This window comes from Lutjanus erythropterus, chromosome 2, assembly GCF_056507025.1.
Source record: "Lutjanus erythropterus isolate fLutEry1 chromosome 2, fLutEry1.hap2, whole genome shotgun sequence".
In the NCBI taxonomy this organism is placed as follows: domain Eukaryota; kingdom Metazoa; phylum Chordata; class Actinopteri; order Lutjaniformes; family Lutjanidae; genus Lutjanus; species Lutjanus erythropterus.
The window spans coordinates 22163325-22184688 of record NC_139318.1 but is presented as its reverse complement, the minus strand read 5'-3'; the positions used below and the strand labels follow the sequence as shown (position 1 = coordinate 22184688).

General features: G+C 39.2%; 1 protein-coding gene across 3 annotated transcripts in view; it reads right to left on the bottom strand.

The window, feature by feature from the left end:
• itpr1a (inositol 1,4,5-trisphosphate receptor, type 1a) overlaps window positions 1-21364 on the bottom strand; it is a 110648-nt gene that overhangs the window by 36666 nt on the left and 52618 nt on the right. Inside the window, exons 37-43 of one of the 3 annotated variants that reach the window (XM_084732693.1) lie at window positions 20490-20674; window positions 20255-20403; window positions 20029-20140; window positions 18470-18505; window positions 9669-9716; window positions 7415-7547; window positions 2479-2666 (exon numbers count right to left, since the gene is read on the bottom strand). In XM_084732693.1, coding sequence (XP_084588819.1) covers window positions 2479-2666; window positions 7415-7547; window positions 9669-9716; window positions 18470-18505; window positions 20029-20140; window positions 20255-20403; window positions 20490-20674 — 851 coding nt within the window. The remainder of the gene's footprint in view (window positions 1-2478; window positions 2667-7414; window positions 7548-9668; window positions 9717-18469; window positions 18506-20028; window positions 20141-20254; window positions 20404-20489; window positions 20675-21364) is intronic. The other 2 variants (XM_084732676.1, XM_084732684.1) reach the window with 2 other exon arrangements.

Sequence of the window (21364 nt, the reverse complement as noted above, 5' to 3'; positions counted from 1 at the left end):
CAGCTCTGCTCTCCTCCAAGTCCTTTGCCTCCTTTGCTCTACCTCTTCCTTCTTTCCTTGAATTAGTCTCTCCTCTTGTTATTTTTCCCAAAGAAAGACAGTTTGTGCATATCGTTGTTTTGTTTTTTCCACTACCGCTTAAACGCACCTGCAACGCCAAAAGTTTTGGAGGGAAACAGAACAGCATGCATGTTGTTATACACCAGATGGCATATGAGCGAAATGTCACAAGTTGCCATGCCACAACATAATTTACAGCTGTCTGAGCTGAGTTGTCACAGAAGAGCTGCAAATGTCACAGACATAAAGAGGAGCAGCGACGAGCCAATGAGACTAGAAAGCATTAAAATGCGCTCACTGTGAAATATCATCTATGCATTAGCTTTGCATGACAGCAGAAAGAGAGGGTGTGAGCGACTGTGCACGCAATCTTGAGTTATACTGTGTGGTTTATTTCTGTGTGCTATGTAGGTCATGAGTAAATAGTTAACTATGTTACGTGAGAACAAGATATACACGACCCAACAGGTGCTCAGCTTGGCATGACAAATGAAGACACTGACAAAAGCCAGCTGGTATTATCCTGGGTGTGCTTTCTTGAAGAGAGCAGGGAGCACAAGTAGTCAATTATCTCACACAATGAACTTTGTGGAAAAGGTGCTTGATTTATGAATTCATACTTCAAGCTGTCAGTGCAAAGTACTTCACACTTAAACTAGCTTAAAATCAATTTAAACTTCTCTTTAAAACTTAGTTTAGTTTTTCCTCTAAACCGACCAAAACGTTAAACTCCAATTTAAAACGTGATCTAGTATTAACTTTAAACTTACCCTGGAAGAGGGTTAACTTTTAAAATAGCTGCCTTCTTCAGACTTATTAAGCAAAATAATTTTCTGCTGGATGCTAACTAGGCTAACCAACTTTTTTTTTAGTTAGTTAGCAAATTAAATAATGTTCAGCAAACTTTTTAGTTAGCTAGCTGACAATATAACTTTTGTCTTTTTTTTTTACTTTTTAGCTAGCTACCAGTTAATCCAATGTTTTATTAAGGAATACAGTGCAGCCAAAATGTCCCTCTTTTATAGGCCTATGTGGTCACAACAGCACTTGACTTTATTCTTTATTTACGTATTTATTTTAATTTGGTTAAACAAGCATCTCCATGTTGATTAAACTCTATTTAATTAAAGTTAAACATTAAACATCACTAGACTTTACTAAATGGATATTAGTTTTTAATTATGCAACAGAGCTCTGCTCTAATTTTAAATCTGGATTTACTCATATCAGACCTAGTTTTGCTACACTCTGATTAGAACTATCTAATCTAATCTAAATCTTAGATTGAATTAATCCAGTTTTACACTCAAACTGTTAAACATTTTTAGGAAATTATCCAGTAACTCAAAGAACACAAATATTTGTACTATGTGGTATGTTTCTAGCGCTGCATACAGAGCAGTTTTCCCCCTCCGAAGAAACCTCCCTTTTCAGAACAAACTTGGGTTTCTCTTCAATCCCCTCTGTGTTCCCCCCCCATCCCTCCGCCCTCTCTCCCCACTGCCCCAGTTCCGGAGGCCCAGCATGACCCAGTTTGGGCCGGCAGGAGAGAGCGCGAGGGAGCGCGAGAGAGGCTGGAATGTTTTGAAGGCTGAGACATTCCTCATTGTTCATTCACACAGGCCTTATGTAACGCAGACGGATCACGTGACGTAGCTCTGCAGCAGCCGTGGGAAGCCAAAGCATTATCTCCGCCACAGTGGCTTCCTCGCTCTAACCTGATTATGCAAGCCCCGTGCTTACACAACAACAGGCAGACAGACAGACAGATGGAAAGACAGGGAGCTCAACAGACAGAGCAACAGACAGAGGGATATGAAAAAGACGAGCAGAGAAATTCAGACAGAGATAGAAGGGTTAGAATGGCTCAGGTTAAAGAAAATAGGGAAAGAACATTCATTTATATTGCTTATAGCAACCATTAAACAGCCCAAAGTGAGAAAAAATAAATATATTTTATAATATACTAAGCTACTTTTCTCTAATCTACCAGTGACATCATTAGCAGCTGGCTGGGCCTTTGAGCCAAATGATTTGGTGTTAGATATGAGGTAGAGGAGAGTCGTCTTTGTGATGTACATGTGCAGCTATAGTGGCACACTGACCCACATACTGCAGATCCTCCAGTAATGAAAACTTCCATCCATGACACAGTGTGTTGTTTTCACTGACCAAATCATAGCAGATCATTTACAGATGCACCGTGAGATAAGATGAGCCTTCACATAAATAACAGCCCAGGAGATTAAAAATATTGCAGATCAGTTACACTAGATGTTAAGGTAAGTAGGTGAGTGTATATTTTTTCATACTATTTGTCTAAAAGCTTCAGACATGTTGTAGCAGTTCAAGTGTTCAACAGTAGGACTTCCCTTCAGTTTCCACATTTGTGTGATAATAGATTTGGGGTTAACTGACCTGGATGGTGGTGTTTCCACCTTCCAGCAACGCAATGGCCAGGAGGATGCTTTCTTGGAAGACTCGGTCACTGGTGGTGTTCATGATGAGGTCAATGACCAGGTCAGAGGCTCCTTCTTTGTCCAGGTGACACTGTACCTCTGCCAGGCTCATTTCCCCACGACTCAGGCCCCCAGGACCCCCTAAAGCTGCAGGACATTGTACAGTCAGATAGGTCAGATCAGACTCTTATGTATCGAGTATATGGTCTAATAAATTTTAAAAGATTTTTCCATGTTTTACTATCAATTTTGCATTTTCTATTTGTGCTTTACATTTCTCTACTTATGTTTATTGTTAAGCACCAAAATCACATTGGCAAATTTCTTGTATATGTAAACATGCATGGCAATAGACCTGTTTCTGATTTCTGTCAAATTTCTGTCAAATTAAATATGTCCATTCAAGGTATCTATGAAATCTAATCAAATATAATTTAACAAGCAAAATTCCTGGCATTTAAGCAGGAGATAAAATTGTAACCATTTGGCATTCAAACTCTTTGAACTTTCCTAAATCCCTCCCCTTTTTGCTCTGTGCTCCAATGACAGTTGATCAAGCTTGGTGCCTCTGTCAGCTTTCTCCTTTCCTGTTTCCAGTACTTAAAGATGCCATGTGCTAGGCTTTTTTCTACGTTAAAAAGAAATCCACTTTTTGAGAATGGTAAAAGACATCGCTGGGGGATCTGTAAAAGCTAAATATATTCACATCTTAAGTTAGCTAATGTCAACAAAATGCTGGCTAACTAGCAAGTTAATCTATATCAATCATTAGCTTGCTAGTTAGGTTGCTAGTGTTTTGCTAGACCAAAAAGGGGTGGGACTGAGGTAGAGTCAATTATTTGTCTTATTTTAGGCTGCCCCTTAAACCTTACTTAATTTTAAGTTTCTGAGAAATATATTATGACCTTCACAAAAAATATCTGAAACACTAACCTGCAACGCTTGATACAGAGATTCTGCACTCATTGCACACAGTACACTAATGAAAATAAATCCAAAGACATCCTTTATGACACAATTCCTTTTGCCCTCCTCTTCCAACGTTGCAGGAGAAATTACATTGGCCATGAAACTTGCAAAAAATGCAAAGCACCATATCTGGTGCCAGTGTTTAGGACCACACCTCTGTAGATATAAATAACTCATTCTAAGGTAATGAAAACACAATGTTTTTTCTTGTTTTTTTCAGGTGATTATATATTAATGAAACATAATCATGATTATTATCTTCCATGTCTGCAATATTCTATAAATAAATCCACATAAATCTCACAAACTGGACCTTTGAGGACAGATCATTTGACACATACTGTCCAAAGTCCAAAAATATTTACTTAAACAGGCTCGCTAATGCTAACCCTGTACTAACCAGTGTAACTGTACTGTTGTGTAATTCATTGTCCACGACTTTGTCTGCACATCCCTCCCCCCTCGAGGCCTCGGCTTCAGAGTACATATGGAATTCTGAGCCTGGCTCTTGTTTCTGCAACAGGTGCAAAGGCTGTTTTCACAGGAAGTAGCAGCCTGTCACCTAGCAACAACAAAAAGTGGATCACACAGGGGAGGGGGGTTACTTCCTGTAGGCTGGAAGTTTGCCAACATCTTGGTGCACATGGGAGAGATGGTGAACTGGCAAATGTGGAGATTTTCTCTCAAGTTAAGAATGCAACATCTGGACCAGTCATCACAGCTGCATAATACACATAACATGCACACATTACGATATCACACCCATGTTACACCGAACGTTAAACTTTGTGCCACAGCAGACAGCTAGCCATCCCGGTTACTAGGTCATGGTAGCACTGAATTTAGATGAATAACAGACTCATAATGCATTCTAGTGGCACCAATATGTCCTCCACAATCTATATGCAGATAAAATGTTACATCATACATATTACATATCTGTACCAATAACTCAAATAGAAGGAGAAAGACTGCACAGAGATACAATGCTTCAGTATTTTGACTGCAGATAGTAACACAATGACCATGTTATCAGGTGGTGATAAGAGTGTTGTGCTCTGCGTGCTCAAAGGGCAGCTCACAGCACGACTCTGCAGCTGATAACCGGCTCAGGGCCAGACAGCCTTATGTAACATTGTTGAGAGAAGAGAGCCTTGCTTTACTACGACTTCAGGGGCAGAAAACATTTTGGCAACGGGAAAAGGTTTATCTAGACTTTGTCCCCTGTGATAGTAGTTGTAGTCACTGGCAGCAAAATCATGCCTGTCTTTGGCAGATGCCTTACAGGTTGATGCAGTGTATTCATGGCCTTGTGTGCACCGACTTAACTACACTCATCACATCCTGCTGTAAAGAATTAATAACAAACCTGTTGAAAATGAGCAACAACTAAAAAAAATGTACATTTAATCCAATATAAACTAATGACAAGAATATACGGTAGTAGAGACCTAAATTCACAAGGTTGACAGCTCTTCAGATACATATTTAAAATAAAATTCCTCACACATGCCCTTTCATATTGTGAGAAAATTTGGAAATACTTCACTATAACAATGAAAAAGTTGAGAGAACTTACAGGGGGATTTTATTTTTACGACTAATAATCTTTTGTTGAGATGATTTCATTTTCTTCTTAAGATAAACTTGAATCTTTGAGTTTTAGAAACCACCCAAAAGTTGTATTTCAAATGCTGTTTAGTAAACTCATTCACATGCAGCTGAATAAATGTTAATAATTAAAATTTCAGTTGCAACCATTTAATTTTCAAGCACCCAAATAATGACAAATCCATTCCACAGCTCACTGTTAACAATTATTTAAATACAAGTTCATCTAAAGAAAGAAAGTACATTATCTACACAAAGGATTTTAGGCCAGCAAAACTTTTTTTTAGTTTAATTCCAAATGGAAGAGTTTGAACTCGATTCAAAACTCAGAAATCTAGTGAAGGCAGCTGCTTTGAATTTGAATTGAACATGCAATTGTCAAGTCACATTTTCACCACTGATTTGTCTCTTTCAAAAAATTAAGATACTTAATAGGATGGGAAATTCCTTTTACATTATTAGTTCATAAGAAGTTCATATTGCAAAACTGGAAAACTAAGATAACACCAACACTTCAAAACTGGAAAACATTACATTTTACTTCAATATTAAAAGCACAATGTCTGAGGACAGCGACAAAGAGAAACAACTTGATATGGAGCAGAATTTACGAAACTTTGTAGATTTATTAGTGCTGCAAAATCAAGAGTTTGGTGGAAAGTAACTTGTCTTTTAACGTGACTGCATGGTGTGGACACTTGGACACTCCTCGTTACGCACACGTACAGTACAGACACACAGAGGAGGTCAGTGTGATTCTCTTACCCTGTCTGTGTCTGATTCAGTTTTCACAGCAGCAGAGAAGCTGCGTGTGGAGGAGACTGTTGTTAATGACGGAGTTTATTACAACAGAAACTAACATGATGGTTAATGACATCGACACCAACCAGATGCACTTATAAAATTAAACAACTGTATAAAGAGGCCTATACGTAAAACAGGAGAGTCTGTGTTTGTCTGTGAGAAACTTTCAGACCTTCTCACAGCAGAGTGAACAGGTGAGGGAGGAGAGGAGGGCAGACTGATCACTAATCAATCACTGATACCGTCGTTCTCTCAGACTGATTAAAAATAAAAATGCCAAAATTGGTGACAAACCAAACCTGGGTGTCCACACAAATAAAGTCTTTGTGTAAAACTCTGCAGAGTGAAACATCGTGCTGTTTACAGACAGTCTGCTGTCTGTAGTTTGACAGAGAGACAGAGAGGATCGTGTCTAGAAGGGAACCCTAGACCTGCGAAAGCTCGCGCGAGTTTGATTATTTTTCTAGAAATAACGAACACAAATCTCGCGAGAGTTGTGCAAATAAAAGAGTTACCTTCTAGACACGACCAAAAAAGATGCACAGCTCCAAAAATGGAAAATCATGTCGTGGTGCCGATGTTTTTAATGTGGCAGGCTGCCATAAATAAAACACTATTCACTGATCCGCAGAGAGTCACTGAAACACTGATCACTGACCTGCTGTGATGGAAAAAATACTCAGATTCTTTATTTAAGTAAAAGCACTAATACCACGATGTAAAAATACCTAATTACAATTTAAAAATCTTGAATGTTGTTTCCATTTTTGAAAAATCAACATTTTTTATTGCTTTTGTTGTTCTTTAATGGTATTCTTATTGTTATTTTTTTATTACTAAATAGTTGGCATGTTGGTAAACCAGTCCCCTGTCCTCTGTCCCCTGTCCTCTGGGGATCTGGGAGCGTCTGTTCTGCTCCAGAAGAAACATGTTGTGATTTTAACATGTTAACAAAACATCCTGGTGACTGTTTCAGTTAAAAGAGTTAGTTCCATCTTCTGTTTGTGGTTTCTGCAGACATTACTACCTTTACTTTTACCTTTGTACTTGGAAAAAAAAAGTAGAAAGTAAAGTAATACCAGTAAAAGTAAAGTTACTTTACTGAGTATTTTTACTTTAGCAATTTATAGTTGTTCATTTAATAGACCTGTCTTGTCTTGTCTTTTGTATATTACCATTGCTCTTAAATAAAGCAAAAGTAATATAATAGAAAAAAAATGCAGAACACGCATTTCTTATCTGATTAATCGATTAATCGGCAGAATAATAGATATATTATGTTTTAATTTTACTGGTCCGGCCCACTTGAGATCAAATAGGGCTGTATGTGGTCCCTGAACCAAACTGAGTTTGACACCCCTGGTGTAGACTATATGTTTGTGTGATTACGGATGCAATATTACCTGTGACAACCAGATGGTACATATTGATTATATTGTATTGAGACCCACTCACTCAATGAAAAAATAAATACACATGAAAAAAGAGCAAAAACAGCCACGGTGTCCCACCTGATTGGTTTTTGCCGGGTCCTACTGGACTGAGGGGGCCATTGCTGAATGACGTAAGGCTGTCCCTCCGCCCACCACTTCGATGAAAGTTGCCATAGTAACGGTTCACCAGAATCTGTCTCAGTGCCTCGCCCTACAAGAGGAGAAGAAAGGGAAGGATGTAATGACATGATGTCAGAGGAGATGTTGTATAACAGGGATAACATGCATCATCACTGATATATTGTGCTTTTTAGATGAATAAAAGATCCCCAAAACCCACCCGCTGACCTCAGAAAATGATACCCTACCTGCCATTATGACCACGCTCTGTAATCTGGAGCAACTACAAATCAACTTTTCATTTTAAATACTGAATTTAAAGAATTCTTAAGGAAAAACTTGCAGACACAACCCAGAGTTTATGTCATTTACCACCCACACGACCGACACTGTTATGGTTATCATCAGCAGCAGTGACCCTGTGTAGTGACAATGTGAGGTCCTGGTTTTCACTTAGACAAACCTGGGGCCAGCCCTCCCACACTGTGACTCATCCACTAAGCAGCACGACTTTGTTGTTGTTATGGCAACTGCAGCACATAGCTACCTGACAGACCTCCCATGGGATAAAGTGAAGGAAATGAAAGAGAGGAGGGTTTTTTGTGTGTTTGTGCGTGATTATGTGCAAATCATTGTCAGCTGTGGGTGGTCCTTGACAGACAGCAGGGGCATTATGTAAGCACCGCTGCCATAGTTATGCTCTGGAGGTCAAGATTACTTCTTGTAGGAGGTGTGAAGAACACTGTTCTCATCTTATATTGGCAGGAGGTTAATCAACTGTATATTGTTTGTGACAGTAGGATGAGTGGTAGTCAGAAGATGAGTCCTCTGTATCATCGGGGGAATGCTGCACTTCCTCTGAAGTCTTGACTCATGAACCAAATCCTTATCATGTCCTGTCTGAACGTCATCTAAACGGTTGGCAATTTACTGAAACGGTGATGCCACCATGCTGGCACTTTGTACCTGATAACAATCCAGACGATGGATGCACCCGAATCCGAATACCTTATTTGGAAAAGCCCAAATAATGTGATGGAAACAGATATTTCCTCTATTCAAACATGCTTGTTATTATTCTGGAAAAAATAATTTCCTATATGTGATGCAGTATCATTCAGAATACATTTTCACACAAGCACTTAATTTTAAAAGTATAATGTTATATGCATGTATAATAGTCTAGTACTGAACACAGTATTATTGCAATCTAGGATTTTTCCTTCAGCTGAAGAATATTTTTATATCTTTACTGTAAAATGTAAATATTTCCAATGCAAAACAGAATCTTTTAATTATTTTTTAAGCTTGTGTTTGTTCACTAGTCCCCCAGTTAAAGTGGTGGTGGGTTTCAGTTCCTACAACCTAGTTTAGTTAAAAATTAAAATAAAAAAGAGTGAGAGAGATGGAAAAAAAGGATGTGGAAATATATTTCATAATCAACTATATGTCAAGATTAAATCAACTTGATGCTTTGAGGGCACAACAACTGCATTGCCAATGAATATTAGGTTATAAAATAAAACATTTGCCCAATTTAATGTACCTTTCTGTATAATCCACATCTGGTTTTCTATCTGAATATGTGCACTACTAATCCAGACAGAACTTTCATAATGCTGATTTTTCTTTTACTTGATGAACTTGTTAAACTACTTTACCAAAAAAAGAAAGAAAAAAAATAAATAAAAAATACATTTTCAATAGCATAAAAATACCTCCCCTCCTGAGACACACGGAGGGCTGTGATTAATATCATGTGGACCGCTTATTAGGGACATTTAATCAACAGCTAGAGCATACCTGTGTGCTAAATAATGTTCTTCTCTTGGAGATAATTACATATTGATGAACTCCAATCGATATTGTTATTCTGGAGTATCAAAATTAGAGCTTGCCACCTTAATGGAAACTCCCGAGGCTGTGTAAAGTCAGCGCCATGCCATAAACATCATTAGAGAAAGGAGGCAGAGGTGAGCATGTTGTGAAAGTTATCAGATTTTCCTTTATACTTTAGTTAAACATTAGTAAGCTGTGACTGAGTGGTTAGGTGTTACTTAAAGCAGTGAGTGGGAGTGATCAGAAACACAAAAAGAAGGAAAAGAGTCACAGACAGGTAATTTTTCATCCAACACAACTGCTGTGCGCCTAACACTTGATATCTCACTGTGAAGTATTGGAGTGCAGCGGCCATGTTGCTGTGAGTACCTACCCTCTTCTGGTCCTCCAACAGCTTCTCAGGCTGGTTCTGATCCAGCTGCTGGGTGCAGTGAGGAGTGTGAGCACAGTGGTCCAACACACACAAACACAGGGTTAGTATTCATGCAGCAGAGAAAAAGGTTACTGTCAGGTTAATCACCACATCGTGTATCTATTCAGCTGTTTGTGGCCATGCAAAGATCTGCCCCGTGTGAACTACCATGCATTTACTGCTACGCTAGAAAGCAGAGAAAGCAATATGGCTGTGGAAGGTTTAGAGAGCTGAGACGACAGATGTGTACGAGGTTTACTACTAATACAGTGATAAAAAACAGCCAGTGTGGTTTGGTATTTTGCTCATTTTCTAAATTCTCTTAACATCACTGTAAATTATTTTATATATGACATTAAAGTTTCAGGTGACTGAAAGAAATCGGACATTTTGGGAAATGCACTTATTCACTTTCTTGCTGAGTTAGATGAGAAGATCTACACCACCCCTCTTAGTATGGTCACTCTGGTTGTCGCCATCTTGGTAGCGTCTGATTCCGCTCACCTCCGAGCTAATCCAAAAATGGATGAAGACTGGAGCATGAGCAGTGCATGGGTGGAGCTAAGGTATGGCATAAAGCATCTATCTACTGCCTGACACTGACAATGACCACACTTTTAATTCTGCATAACCTTAAGCCTTAATATAACTGAAAACAGATGAGTGAAATAAAAAGTCACATGGTTTTTGGGACTTCCACGTTGGCTCTATTTCTGAGTGCATGAGGTAGTCACTTGGGAGCTACAGCAGTAGCAGCTGGCCAGCTAGCTTAGCTTAACATAAATTTCTGAAACAGGGGAAAACAGTTAGCCTGCTTCTGTCCAAAGGTGTAAAACACATCCTTCCAGCATTTTTTTCATGATCATTTCTACTTTGTTTAATCTGTAATTCTTGGCCTACACTTTTAAATTAACAGTCTCCAAGATCCTTGTTTTGTTCTCTTTGGTACCTATGGTGATAAGTGGTAAATGTGTTTTTGGACTTCTCTTCCAAGACAGAAGAGATCTAAACAGTGCCACCTGTATGACATACGTAAGTTGAAAGCTGCCACTTGGGACTGGGCCTCCATAACAGTTCTGTAGTCATCAATCTTTTCTTTGTTTGTTTGACCATAGTAACCGTTTACTTGCAGTGCTAGCAGAGACCAGACAAAAACAGTATGTTGCTTCACACAAATGAGTTGAAGAGTGAGTCTGTTATATTAGCTCTGCCTACCCTCTCTGGTGGACCAACCACCATTCACCACCTTCATTTCATTTACTGTACGCTGCATGTGGTTTATCCCAGGAATGCTGCCACAGGCGTCCTGTTCAAAAAACTGCAATAGACCTTTTTTTTACAGCAGCCATTTGAACATGAAATAGTGTTACCAAAGACCTGAATGGAACAGAAACTTAAATGGCCCCTCTTCAGTCCCGCCCCTTTTTGCTCTGTGCTCCAATACCAGTTGAGCTAGCCTGGTACCTGGAAGAACCTCGGCCATCTTCCTCCTTTCGTATGTGCTCGGCTCATCTATATGAAAAGCAAACCTAATTTCAAGATGATTAACTCTTTCCCCGTCAATGCTGGACACCAGCCAGTGACAGCATGCTTGACAAATTTCACAGATTTTTCAACAGAAACAGAATATTCAGTTCTATGAATATGTTAACATGGAATATATCAAGAGAACAAACGGATCCTCTAGTTTCAGACACAAAAAATGTTTTGTTCTAGCTACATTCATTCCTTTTTTTTTTACAAGCACCTTAATGTTAGTTGGTTGCATCAAAAAAAATCAACTGTTCATGCTAGATAATGCCATCTTCTTCTTCTGTTGCTCAATTCCAGTGGTTCCCCACAGTGTCCCCTACCGCCTCAGTGAAAATTACTATTGACGAGATATCTCGTCAGTGGCAGGAAAAGAGTTAAAAGATGTCGCTGGGGGACCTGTAAAAGTGACATATCTTAAGTTAGCTAGCAAATCTACATAAGTTGTTTGCTAGTTACATCTGATAGCTAATGTTAGCAAAACACTAGCTCACTGGCTAGCTAGTCTACGTCAATCATTATCTAGCTAGCATTTTCTAACATTTACTAACTTTAAAAAAGGGACAGAGGAAAGCTGAGTGATCGAGGTTTCGAGGTTCTGTTGGATACCGAGCTTGCTCAACTGTTATTGGAGGACAGAGCAAAAAGGGGTGGGACTTAGCAACAGTCATTAGTATCTTCTCTCTCTCTGCAGTAGGTCTACTCCAAGGGCTTTTAATCAGTGGGTGATTATGAGCCATTTTGTTAGCTCACGTGGTGTTAGATAGCGAACTTAACAGACTTTTATTTAAATGAAAATCTTTGAGATTATTACTTTGATATTTGAAGAAAATGTAAAAAACTGGGCAAAAACTGAAATCACACTGGAACAGTCATTTAAAGTCAGGGATGAGTAAACACAAGGTGGGAGGATTTGAATATGTGGACCATGGTCAGAGCACAATGAAACAAACAACAACCTAATGTAGACAACTGAGATCTCTTCTCTTCATATTCTAATTTGCTTATGGTTCACACAATGGAAATTCAAATTTCAGATTTCAAATGTCAAAATTCAGCACCTCTATGTACAGTATGCTTTTCTTTTCGCTATGGGAAAAGGAAACTGGTAAAAGGCACTGCTCCACATAAACTGTTATGTAAAAAGACACACTAGGAGGGGCGGGCGAGGGGAGAGGAGAGGCGAGGGGCGATGGGGTTAGAGTTACATAATCACTCCAAAAGGAACCAGGCCACTAAACCAGTGACACAGAGCTGCTTACAGTGGCCATCTGTCACCAAAAACACAGAGGCCAAGACAGAGAGCAAGTGAAAGACAGCAAGGGCAAGACAGAGAATAACAAAACACACTAGGATTTACAAATTTTGACAGTAGAACAAGTCTTTTTCTCTCCAATAATGAAGGTCAAGGGCAAGATGCACAGTATACATCCAGGATGTGAACCTCCAGAACAGCTTCACTGCTCCTTGGCATAGTTTCAACAAGTTTCTGAACTCCTCTGGAGGAATGTAACAATTCTTCCATAAGATATTCACTCATTTGGTGTTTTGGTGATGGTGATAGAGAACGCTGTCTATTATCATGTTTTAAAAAAAAACAAAGAAATCACCCTCAGGTGTTCAATTTAGTTGAGATCTGGTTACCGTGAAGGCAATATATGATTCACATCCTTTTCATGCTCATAAAACCATTCATTTATCATTCATCTCTTGTGCCCCATGTGGAAGTAGCCGCATTGGTTATTTTTCTCCACTCATTCATTCAGGTTTTCATTAAAGTCACTTCCAGTCTGTGAATCATTTAAGAATCTGCAAGTATCCAGAAGAAATCAGCAAAAGGAACTTTACAACTTGCAGGTTGGAAGAGACATTAAAGAACAACTTAATTCACTGAAGCAATGTATATTAATAAGAGGCTATGTCAGACTGAAAATGCCACATATAAATGATTTAAACACTGCAGTACAAGCTACAGTACACTCTGTAGCTCATTTGTATAACAAGACTAACCCTGGATCAATAATTCTACTGAATAGCTGCCCTGACAAAAGACATCTAGAGAATCCCCTGCTCAAAAACATCAGTCTACACATTTTCACCCCAGGAATCAAATGCTCACCAAACTGAAAAGCTTACATATATCTGTAAAATATGAACTTCTGAACAGTTAATAAAAACAGGACCTTTTTCAGTTGTGCAACAGTGCATTTTTTTCAGATAGTTTAAAAAGGCATTTTAACTGTGTTTTCTAGCTTAAAAAAAGAGAAAATAGATTTTTCTCTATCCACAAAGGAACTCTACAACCTCCAGTTTATCTGAAAAATTTAAAATCACAAATACAGTCATACAAAGCCAGTGACGAACAGTGTTTTAAAAAGGGAGCAGGTAAGAGATGTTGGTGTGTGGGTGGGGGTGGAGGGTAAAAACATAGTGAGACAGAACGAGAAAGTGAAAGTACAGACATAGACACAGTGTGAAAGAAGAAAGGGAAAACACAGAATATACTCACATAAATTCTTTGGAACACACAAAATGCAAATGGTGACATTTCAGCAGATATTTCAAAACTACACTATTAACTTGACAATATTGGAACTTGTGCTATAAGCTTTGCAGGGCTGTTCTTATTGTTAGTATTGCCTCATTTATGATTTCAAATATACTTTATACAGTTCATTTGAAGGTGTGTGTGTAAGACTGACTGATACCTTCATAACCATGACATGACACCTGTCATGTAAATGAAGGACTCTTTATGAATATTTATGACTGTTGTCATTAAGTGCCATTTGGTTAATTATGTCATTTTTAATGCAAAGTTGATATTGTTTGAGATGTCTTTGTTATGATAACTTGACATTAACCAAAACAACATAAACATGCCATAGCAGGCCTCATTATCAAACTAAAATAATTTATTTAACTTCATGACACCATTATAAAAGCATATTGACAGTGTAATAACACTTTTTGGCATCCTTATGACATTTGTATTTGAGACACAATTATATCCGTCTCATCATAGAAACGAGCCTCATGACAGTTTAATGTAATCTGAACACAGAGAGCTACATAGTTTGTTTAGGTTTGATAATTAGGCTTGCTATGGCCCCTGCTTTTCTGTAACCCTTTGGGAATAAGCGGTTACAGAAAATGGATGGATGGATGGCTTGCTATGGCATGTTTATGACAGGTAATGTTATCGTGGTTGATGGCAAGTTGTCATAACAAAGACATCTCAAATAATGCCCACTTTTCATTCAAAATTACATACCTAATTACATACCAAAATTACATACAGACCTTGACTGAATGACACTTACAGCAGTCATAAACATGAATAAAAACTCATTCATGTTCATGAAAGTTGTCATGACAAGGTTATGATGGTGTTATCTCAGTCTTATGCACCCCTTCAAACAAAGTTTATGACTTCTCCTCAGCTAAGCACTTATCAGCCATGACTTGAGGCATGATTTGGATTTTTAGTGTCAAGACTTGAAAGTCACCTGTGACAAACACTTCAATTGATTTCATAGTGGGGCAGAGTTCAGAAGCAGGTCAAGGGTCTACACACTCAGTGTCACAACTGTAGGCAGGAACAACATCTTGCACATGGCTGTGGACACTGCCTCACTGTCACCACATCAAAGCGCAGAGCAATATGCTGATAAGACTAGATACGTGCAGCTTATCATCCCCAGTCTGACCATAGACACCACAGAGAAACCCCTCACAGCTGCCACATCCGCCTCTGACTACACCAAACTGGAAAGTCCCCGGGGCAAACCCCTGATCAGTCTCACACCTCTCAGTTTGACAATATTGGAAATAAATGCACACAGAGTGAATTCTACTTTATGTTTAGGTGATTTTTTTCTGAAAGTGCGTAAATAAACATGTCTTTGCAGGCTGAGGCTGAGTCATGTTTAAACCAGTGGTGAATGACATGAATGCTGGGGTTTACCACTCGCCTGCTTGCTATGTGCAGACAGAAAAGCAGACTAAATTAAAAAAGAGAGTGCTCTGTCATTTTCATTGCAACTGACCTACTTCTATACCAGCACTGTAAAATAAATTTTGCACTCTTGGCCAAAGTGGTCAAAGCACTGCAGCGAGTGTGGGAAAAAAAGAGTGGGGCAGATTAAAAAGCAAGCCAGACGCTATCTTCAAATCAAAAAAGTCCAACGATTTTTTCATCTAAATCCATGCGAGTTTGCCAAGGGAAGAAACAGGGAGGTGAAGGGGATGAAACATGACTTACTTCCAACATGGAGGGCTTGCATAACTGCATCGACTAGACCACACACACACACGAGGCCAGGTGAAGAGGGGAGCCTGAGAGTAAAAGCCCAATACTGTGTATCCTGAACTCCTCTGGCTCTTACATAAGTCTGACAGCCAAAGAGCAATGGATTTAGCTGATAATCACCTCCCTGACATTTAGCAACAGAACAGTTTGCACACACTGGTGAGGTAAAAAATACATCTCTTGCTATCTCGATTTCAAAAAATGCCTAACATGATAAGAGCTGACACAGCTTACACTGAATACTGTTGTATAAACCTACTACTTGCCTGGGTGACACCAACAAGGATTCACATTTCAACCCGATTAAATCATGGTTTAACTTGCTGCAGCTAAACTTCATTCTCCAATTCAAATTGTAATCCAGTATCAACTTTAAACTTACACTTGAGGTTTAACTTAAGATGGCTGCCTTTTTTTGATGGTTTGAGCAAAATAATCAAGTTCCTTGAAGAAAGCTAAGAGGCAGACATAACCCAGCTGAGTTTTATGATGCGTCTCTCTTTTCTTTTGGCCAAACAATCATGAGTAGGTTCCTGGGCTAACTAACTCTTTAGCTGGCTAGCAAACAATATAATGTTTTGTCAGCTTTTTTAGCTGGCTAGCAAATAACTAATGATTTGTTAACTTTTTGGCTAGCTCACGAGCAATATAGCATTTTTTTTTTTACTTTTTAACTAGCCTGCAATGTTTTAACTTTTTAGGTAGCTAGCAAACAATAAAACGTTCTGTTGAAAATGAACTGTTTTCTCCCTTCTTTTAAGTCTTGACAGCACTCAAATTCATTTTTTAAATTTATTTATGGGTAAGCAAGCATCTCCACATCGAGTAAACTCTATTTAAATTTGGTTTACATCAATAGACTTGGATTTACTAAACTGAGACGATATTTTTTAATTGTGCCAAAGAGCTCTGTTTAATTTTAAATCTGCATTTACTCATTTTAAACCTAGTTTTGCTCATCCCTGATTAGAACTAATCTCAGGTTATATTTATCTTTTTGGTGCAATTATAGATTAAATGAATCTTTTTGGTGCAACCCCATCCATGTGACCTATTTATGCCACGTTTCCTGTTCAACGCGTTCACACATTCACCCAGTTCCTCTTCAGTCTTATAGTATGCTACCATGCTTTACTCACAAGGGCAGCAGAGGAGACATGTGCCAACTACGCACTTTCATATCACACCTACACAAACACTCACAGCCAACTTCATTTAGTTTACATAGAGTGGGTGTGTGTTTGCATCCATGTGAGAAAGGGTGTGAGTGGAAGTGGGGGAGTATTTGAGGAATTGTGTCACAATGATTTCATGGGTCCAAAAAGGGAAAAAAAAGAAGAGAAAAGAAATATGAGGACTGGCACCCGGAGGAGGGGGAGCAGATTTCCACTTGGCTACCATTCTTACATCAGAGCTGCTTTTCATGTGTAGACAGACAGACAGTGATACAACATTTAACAGGTGTGTGTAGGGATCAACTCTCTCACACGCTCATGCAAACCACCCTTCACCCAACCCCCCAACACACACACACACACACACACACACACACACACACACACACACACACACACACACAGGTGTATACACACACACACACACACACACACACAGAGCCATGGTGTGGGTAAACAGCTCCTCCACACTTTTATTGGCAATTACTGCTGAAGGTCACACATCAGCGGAGGGGCTGAGTTCCAGGAAAAAAAGCCTGGTTCTTATGTAACCTCAGCCCAGAGTTGGCAGGGGCCCAGGAATCGTGCAGCTCTCAGGCAAGGAAAACTAGGACACAGCCTCAATGACTGCCACAGCCCCTCACACTCATTAATACACACATAAGGCACGCACACAGCCACAGTGCCCCCTCTTGGCAGCTAAAGGAGACACAGGGGAAACACCCTACAAAAAGCTGAACATAGACAAAGACAATAGAACACCTTGATGTAAGAAAAAGAGAGGGAAGGAAGTGGCTTTTATGGCTTCACTATCTTCTCCTTTGTCTTTTTTGAAAAAAAAAAACCAAAAAAAAACAGACGCAGCCAGTTACAGATAAGGAACCTATACGCTGTTGAGCGCTCACTCTCATTTTAAAGTTGCCATTACAAAGTCATTACATTTTATTTGTGATGTGTGTAATTTGGTTATTATAGTCTGCATTCATTTATACTTATGCATCTTATCAAGTCTATTCATTATAAATAGGATATCAAAAATCATGAGTTTGATACAAAGTCATTATTTTGAGATACTGAGTATTATTATTATTATTATTATTATTATTATTTTTATTATTATTATTAGTTTGAGATTGTTTCTCATTATAATGACTTACAGGATTTTTTTTCTATCATAGTAGGAAAAATGGGTTTAAGTACTTTTAACATCTGTTTTTGTGCTGCTTGTATGAGTGTAAACATATGATGACAGCATTGGACGGGAATTAATGTTTAAATATACAACAATGACCTAAAATGACTTTTACTTGAAATGGTGCTTACACTGTCGGAAAGTAGGACATGTAAATGTCCAGTGCGGGCAGTTTGCCCAGCCAGCAAGTGACTCACCTTGGGAAGTTGAAATAACACAACTCTGTTGAGCAACAGCACTCATCTCCCTACAGTATCTCTCTCTCTCTTTGTTTTCTCTCTTTCTTTCACTCTCTCTCTCTTTCTCTCACCATTTTCAGTTGATCTACACAGTGGTTTAAGGCAAACAGTGCAGCAGGTGTGTAAGACAGAATCAGCCCACCACTGTTTGTTACCAGCTGTGCTTGGAGCGTCCTCTGCTAACTACAGCACACAGCACGGCCACAGCAGCTGCCACAGCACAGTTACAGAACGACTACTAGTGTCACAAAGGCACAACAACAGAAAACAGCTCAGGGAAACAGAGGCATGAGAAGAAGAAAAAGGGAAACAACCTTAGGCATATCCATCTCATCATCAAAGGCCCTGAGCTGAAAAAGAACAGAGGGTTTAAGGCGGTTAGATAACTACACAGGAAGGAGGAAGCTAAAGCAGAGGTCAATGATACAGCATGACATGTTAGCTGTGTGAGTTAATACTGTGGCGATACGTATCAACTTCAGCAGCACAGTGGAAATGTGGCGTTTATGACTGAATATTACCCACAGTGAGCAGAATTAGTGCAGTCTCATACCGTGGTGAGTGTGGCTGGAAGCATTTCTGAGAAGTGACCGGTCCTGTCCTACTGACCAAAGAGGTGAATGTGGCAGGAGGAACATTCCCTTCAAAATAAGGGCACTACAGTAGATGGTGGTTGGCATGCTTCCAGTTAGGAGAAGCAGAGAGGGGCGTTGATTTCCTGTCAAACAAGCTGCCTTATGTGAAACCACTGCTAATGTAAGTCAAATATCGCTTTCTAAAAGACCAACCAAACTCCATAGACAAAATCAGCCATTTTACCTTACAGAACACAGTTGCTGGTCTGCATTGATCCGTTGGTTAGATGGCGTCATTGTATGAGACTTTGGTGTTTTAAAAGAATAGTTAAGATTCACCATAGACACACAATGACACAAACAAACTGAAAGATTTAGACAGTGGGAGGCCAGCAGCTCCTGTGTTCTGTCAGGTAAAATGACTGATTTCACCTATGGACTTTGGTTGGTATGGAGAGAGAAATGTCTGACCTGTATAATGAGTTTCCCACCAGAAAAGACTGTCTGAGTGGTGAAAACATTCTAATTATAGCGTACGCTTAAACTGATTTAGATTTTTTTTACAGTGGACCTTTTTTAAGTGGCTAAAATACATTTTGTTACTGACCTTGTCGACAGTAGTTCATCACTTAGCTTCCATGCTGGTACTCCGCTGTTTCTCCAAACTGGAGACGTGCCAGCCAGCATCTACAGTAGTTAATGCACTGACTATTGACAAGTACCTCATACAACCTAACTAAGTCTCTTTTTTTTTTAGAGTTCCTCAGAAGTTGACTTCTTTCTTTGAACAGAAACAAATAAATGCACCAGCATTAAATCTGTTTATATCAGTGATGTTTAGAGATCAGTCACATTGAATAGATGTTTACCAGATGTTGAGTTTTTAGTGTTAAGATGTCGACCATATTATTATCATCATACCTTCTTGTTGCTGCTCTTTACACACCCCCAGACACATATTCAAAAAAATACATCACAGAATTATTTCCTGGATGTATGCATGTATATAGGTATATAAATAACTGTATATATTGTTTTAATGTATATTTTATCCAATTCAATTGATTATCTTTTTGTTTTATGTGTCTGTGTCATGAGGCGACTTCAACCTTCCTTTCATTGTGGAACTCTGTTATATCATGACAAATAAATGGCTGTGATACCTTGAAAAACAAAATCAAGTGACAAATTTTCAATATATTTTCTATAACTGTATTCACAGTACAGCGTACGCACAGTCATACCATGTTCATGAAGTATGCCACCCCACCACTTCTGTGCCTGGCACCTTCTCCTACCTTCTCTCCATAACCTCGGTCTTTTGTCATCATCTCTCGCAGTGTCTGCAGAACTTTAATGCACAGTCTCTCCTCATTTTCCTCCAGCAGCTGCTTGGTATGTTTGATCAGCCTGCACATACACATTAGTTCAGAAGTTTTGTAATAATTTATAATTTATAACAATAAATACACTCACTCATATGTCAATAATAGATTAGCTAAAGAAGGTATTTTCAGGGCTTACTTGCATATAAAACCTCCGCTCTCACACTTCTTTCGTGAGTCTGTGTTTTCAGGGAAGAGCAGTTCAGGCCGATGTAGCACGTCCACCAGAACTGACAGCTCAGCCTGGACCAGCGGGCGCAGACGGTCCTCGAGAGCTGACACAATATCCTGCAGTTCAGACACAGAAACATCCTTGGTGCTTGAATGATTCTGCAGACAAAAGTCAGCAAAAATGTGCAAGAAAACCACAGCACCTGCAGCCTCTCTATGATGTTCCTGTAGTCCCGTGAAGCAGTCACCACAGAGTCTCTGCGGGCAGCGTTGCGAGCAGAAAGTCTCCAGCTCATGGCTGTCTTCTGGACAATGTTGTTGGATTTCACAAACAGGTTGTTCACCTGGTTGTCCAGGTCCACAGGGATGGCTATTGCTCTGCCTTTGGCTGTTGGGGACACAGTAAACCATTGTGAAGATCAATCAACTCCTGTAACATTTGCTCTGTCCTTACTGGTACATGGAATAAAGAGTCATGACTTGAAGCTGGAGTAGGCAGTTTATTTTTGGTGTCATTGGGCAAATGTTCCACAATAACCTTTAAGCATAATGTAATTCAAGCGGTGTGTAAGAAAACTAGACTTCTTCTCCTCCTCTTGGCTATTATCAGGCTTAAGAAAATCTAGCCAGCGATGGGAGACTTTGATTGATTGCTGAGTCTTGTTCCCAAAACATCAGTAATTTGCCAGCCTGAGAATTTCACCAGAATCCGTTACTGCAACTGTAAAATACAAACCTACCGTACATGATGACCTGATTTAGACTTATGATAACAGACCTCCTGTGGGCAGCTACTAAAGGCTGCAGGAAAACATTATCCTGTTTAAAGAGATCTAAAATAAAAAACCATAATAGCTAGAACATGCATTCTTTTTGCAGCATGTCATTAGGCCACACTATGTGCGACTCAAACCATGGTTGGCGACAAAGTTGGAGTGGCGGCAGCGGAGGAGCGAAGAGGCAGCTTGATATTATCATGTCAGAGAGACAATATAAGAAATGAGATTCAGTCAGTAGTTTTGAGCTTGGGTACATATTTTATGGAAATTAAGGAAATCTAGAAAACTACATCAACAAT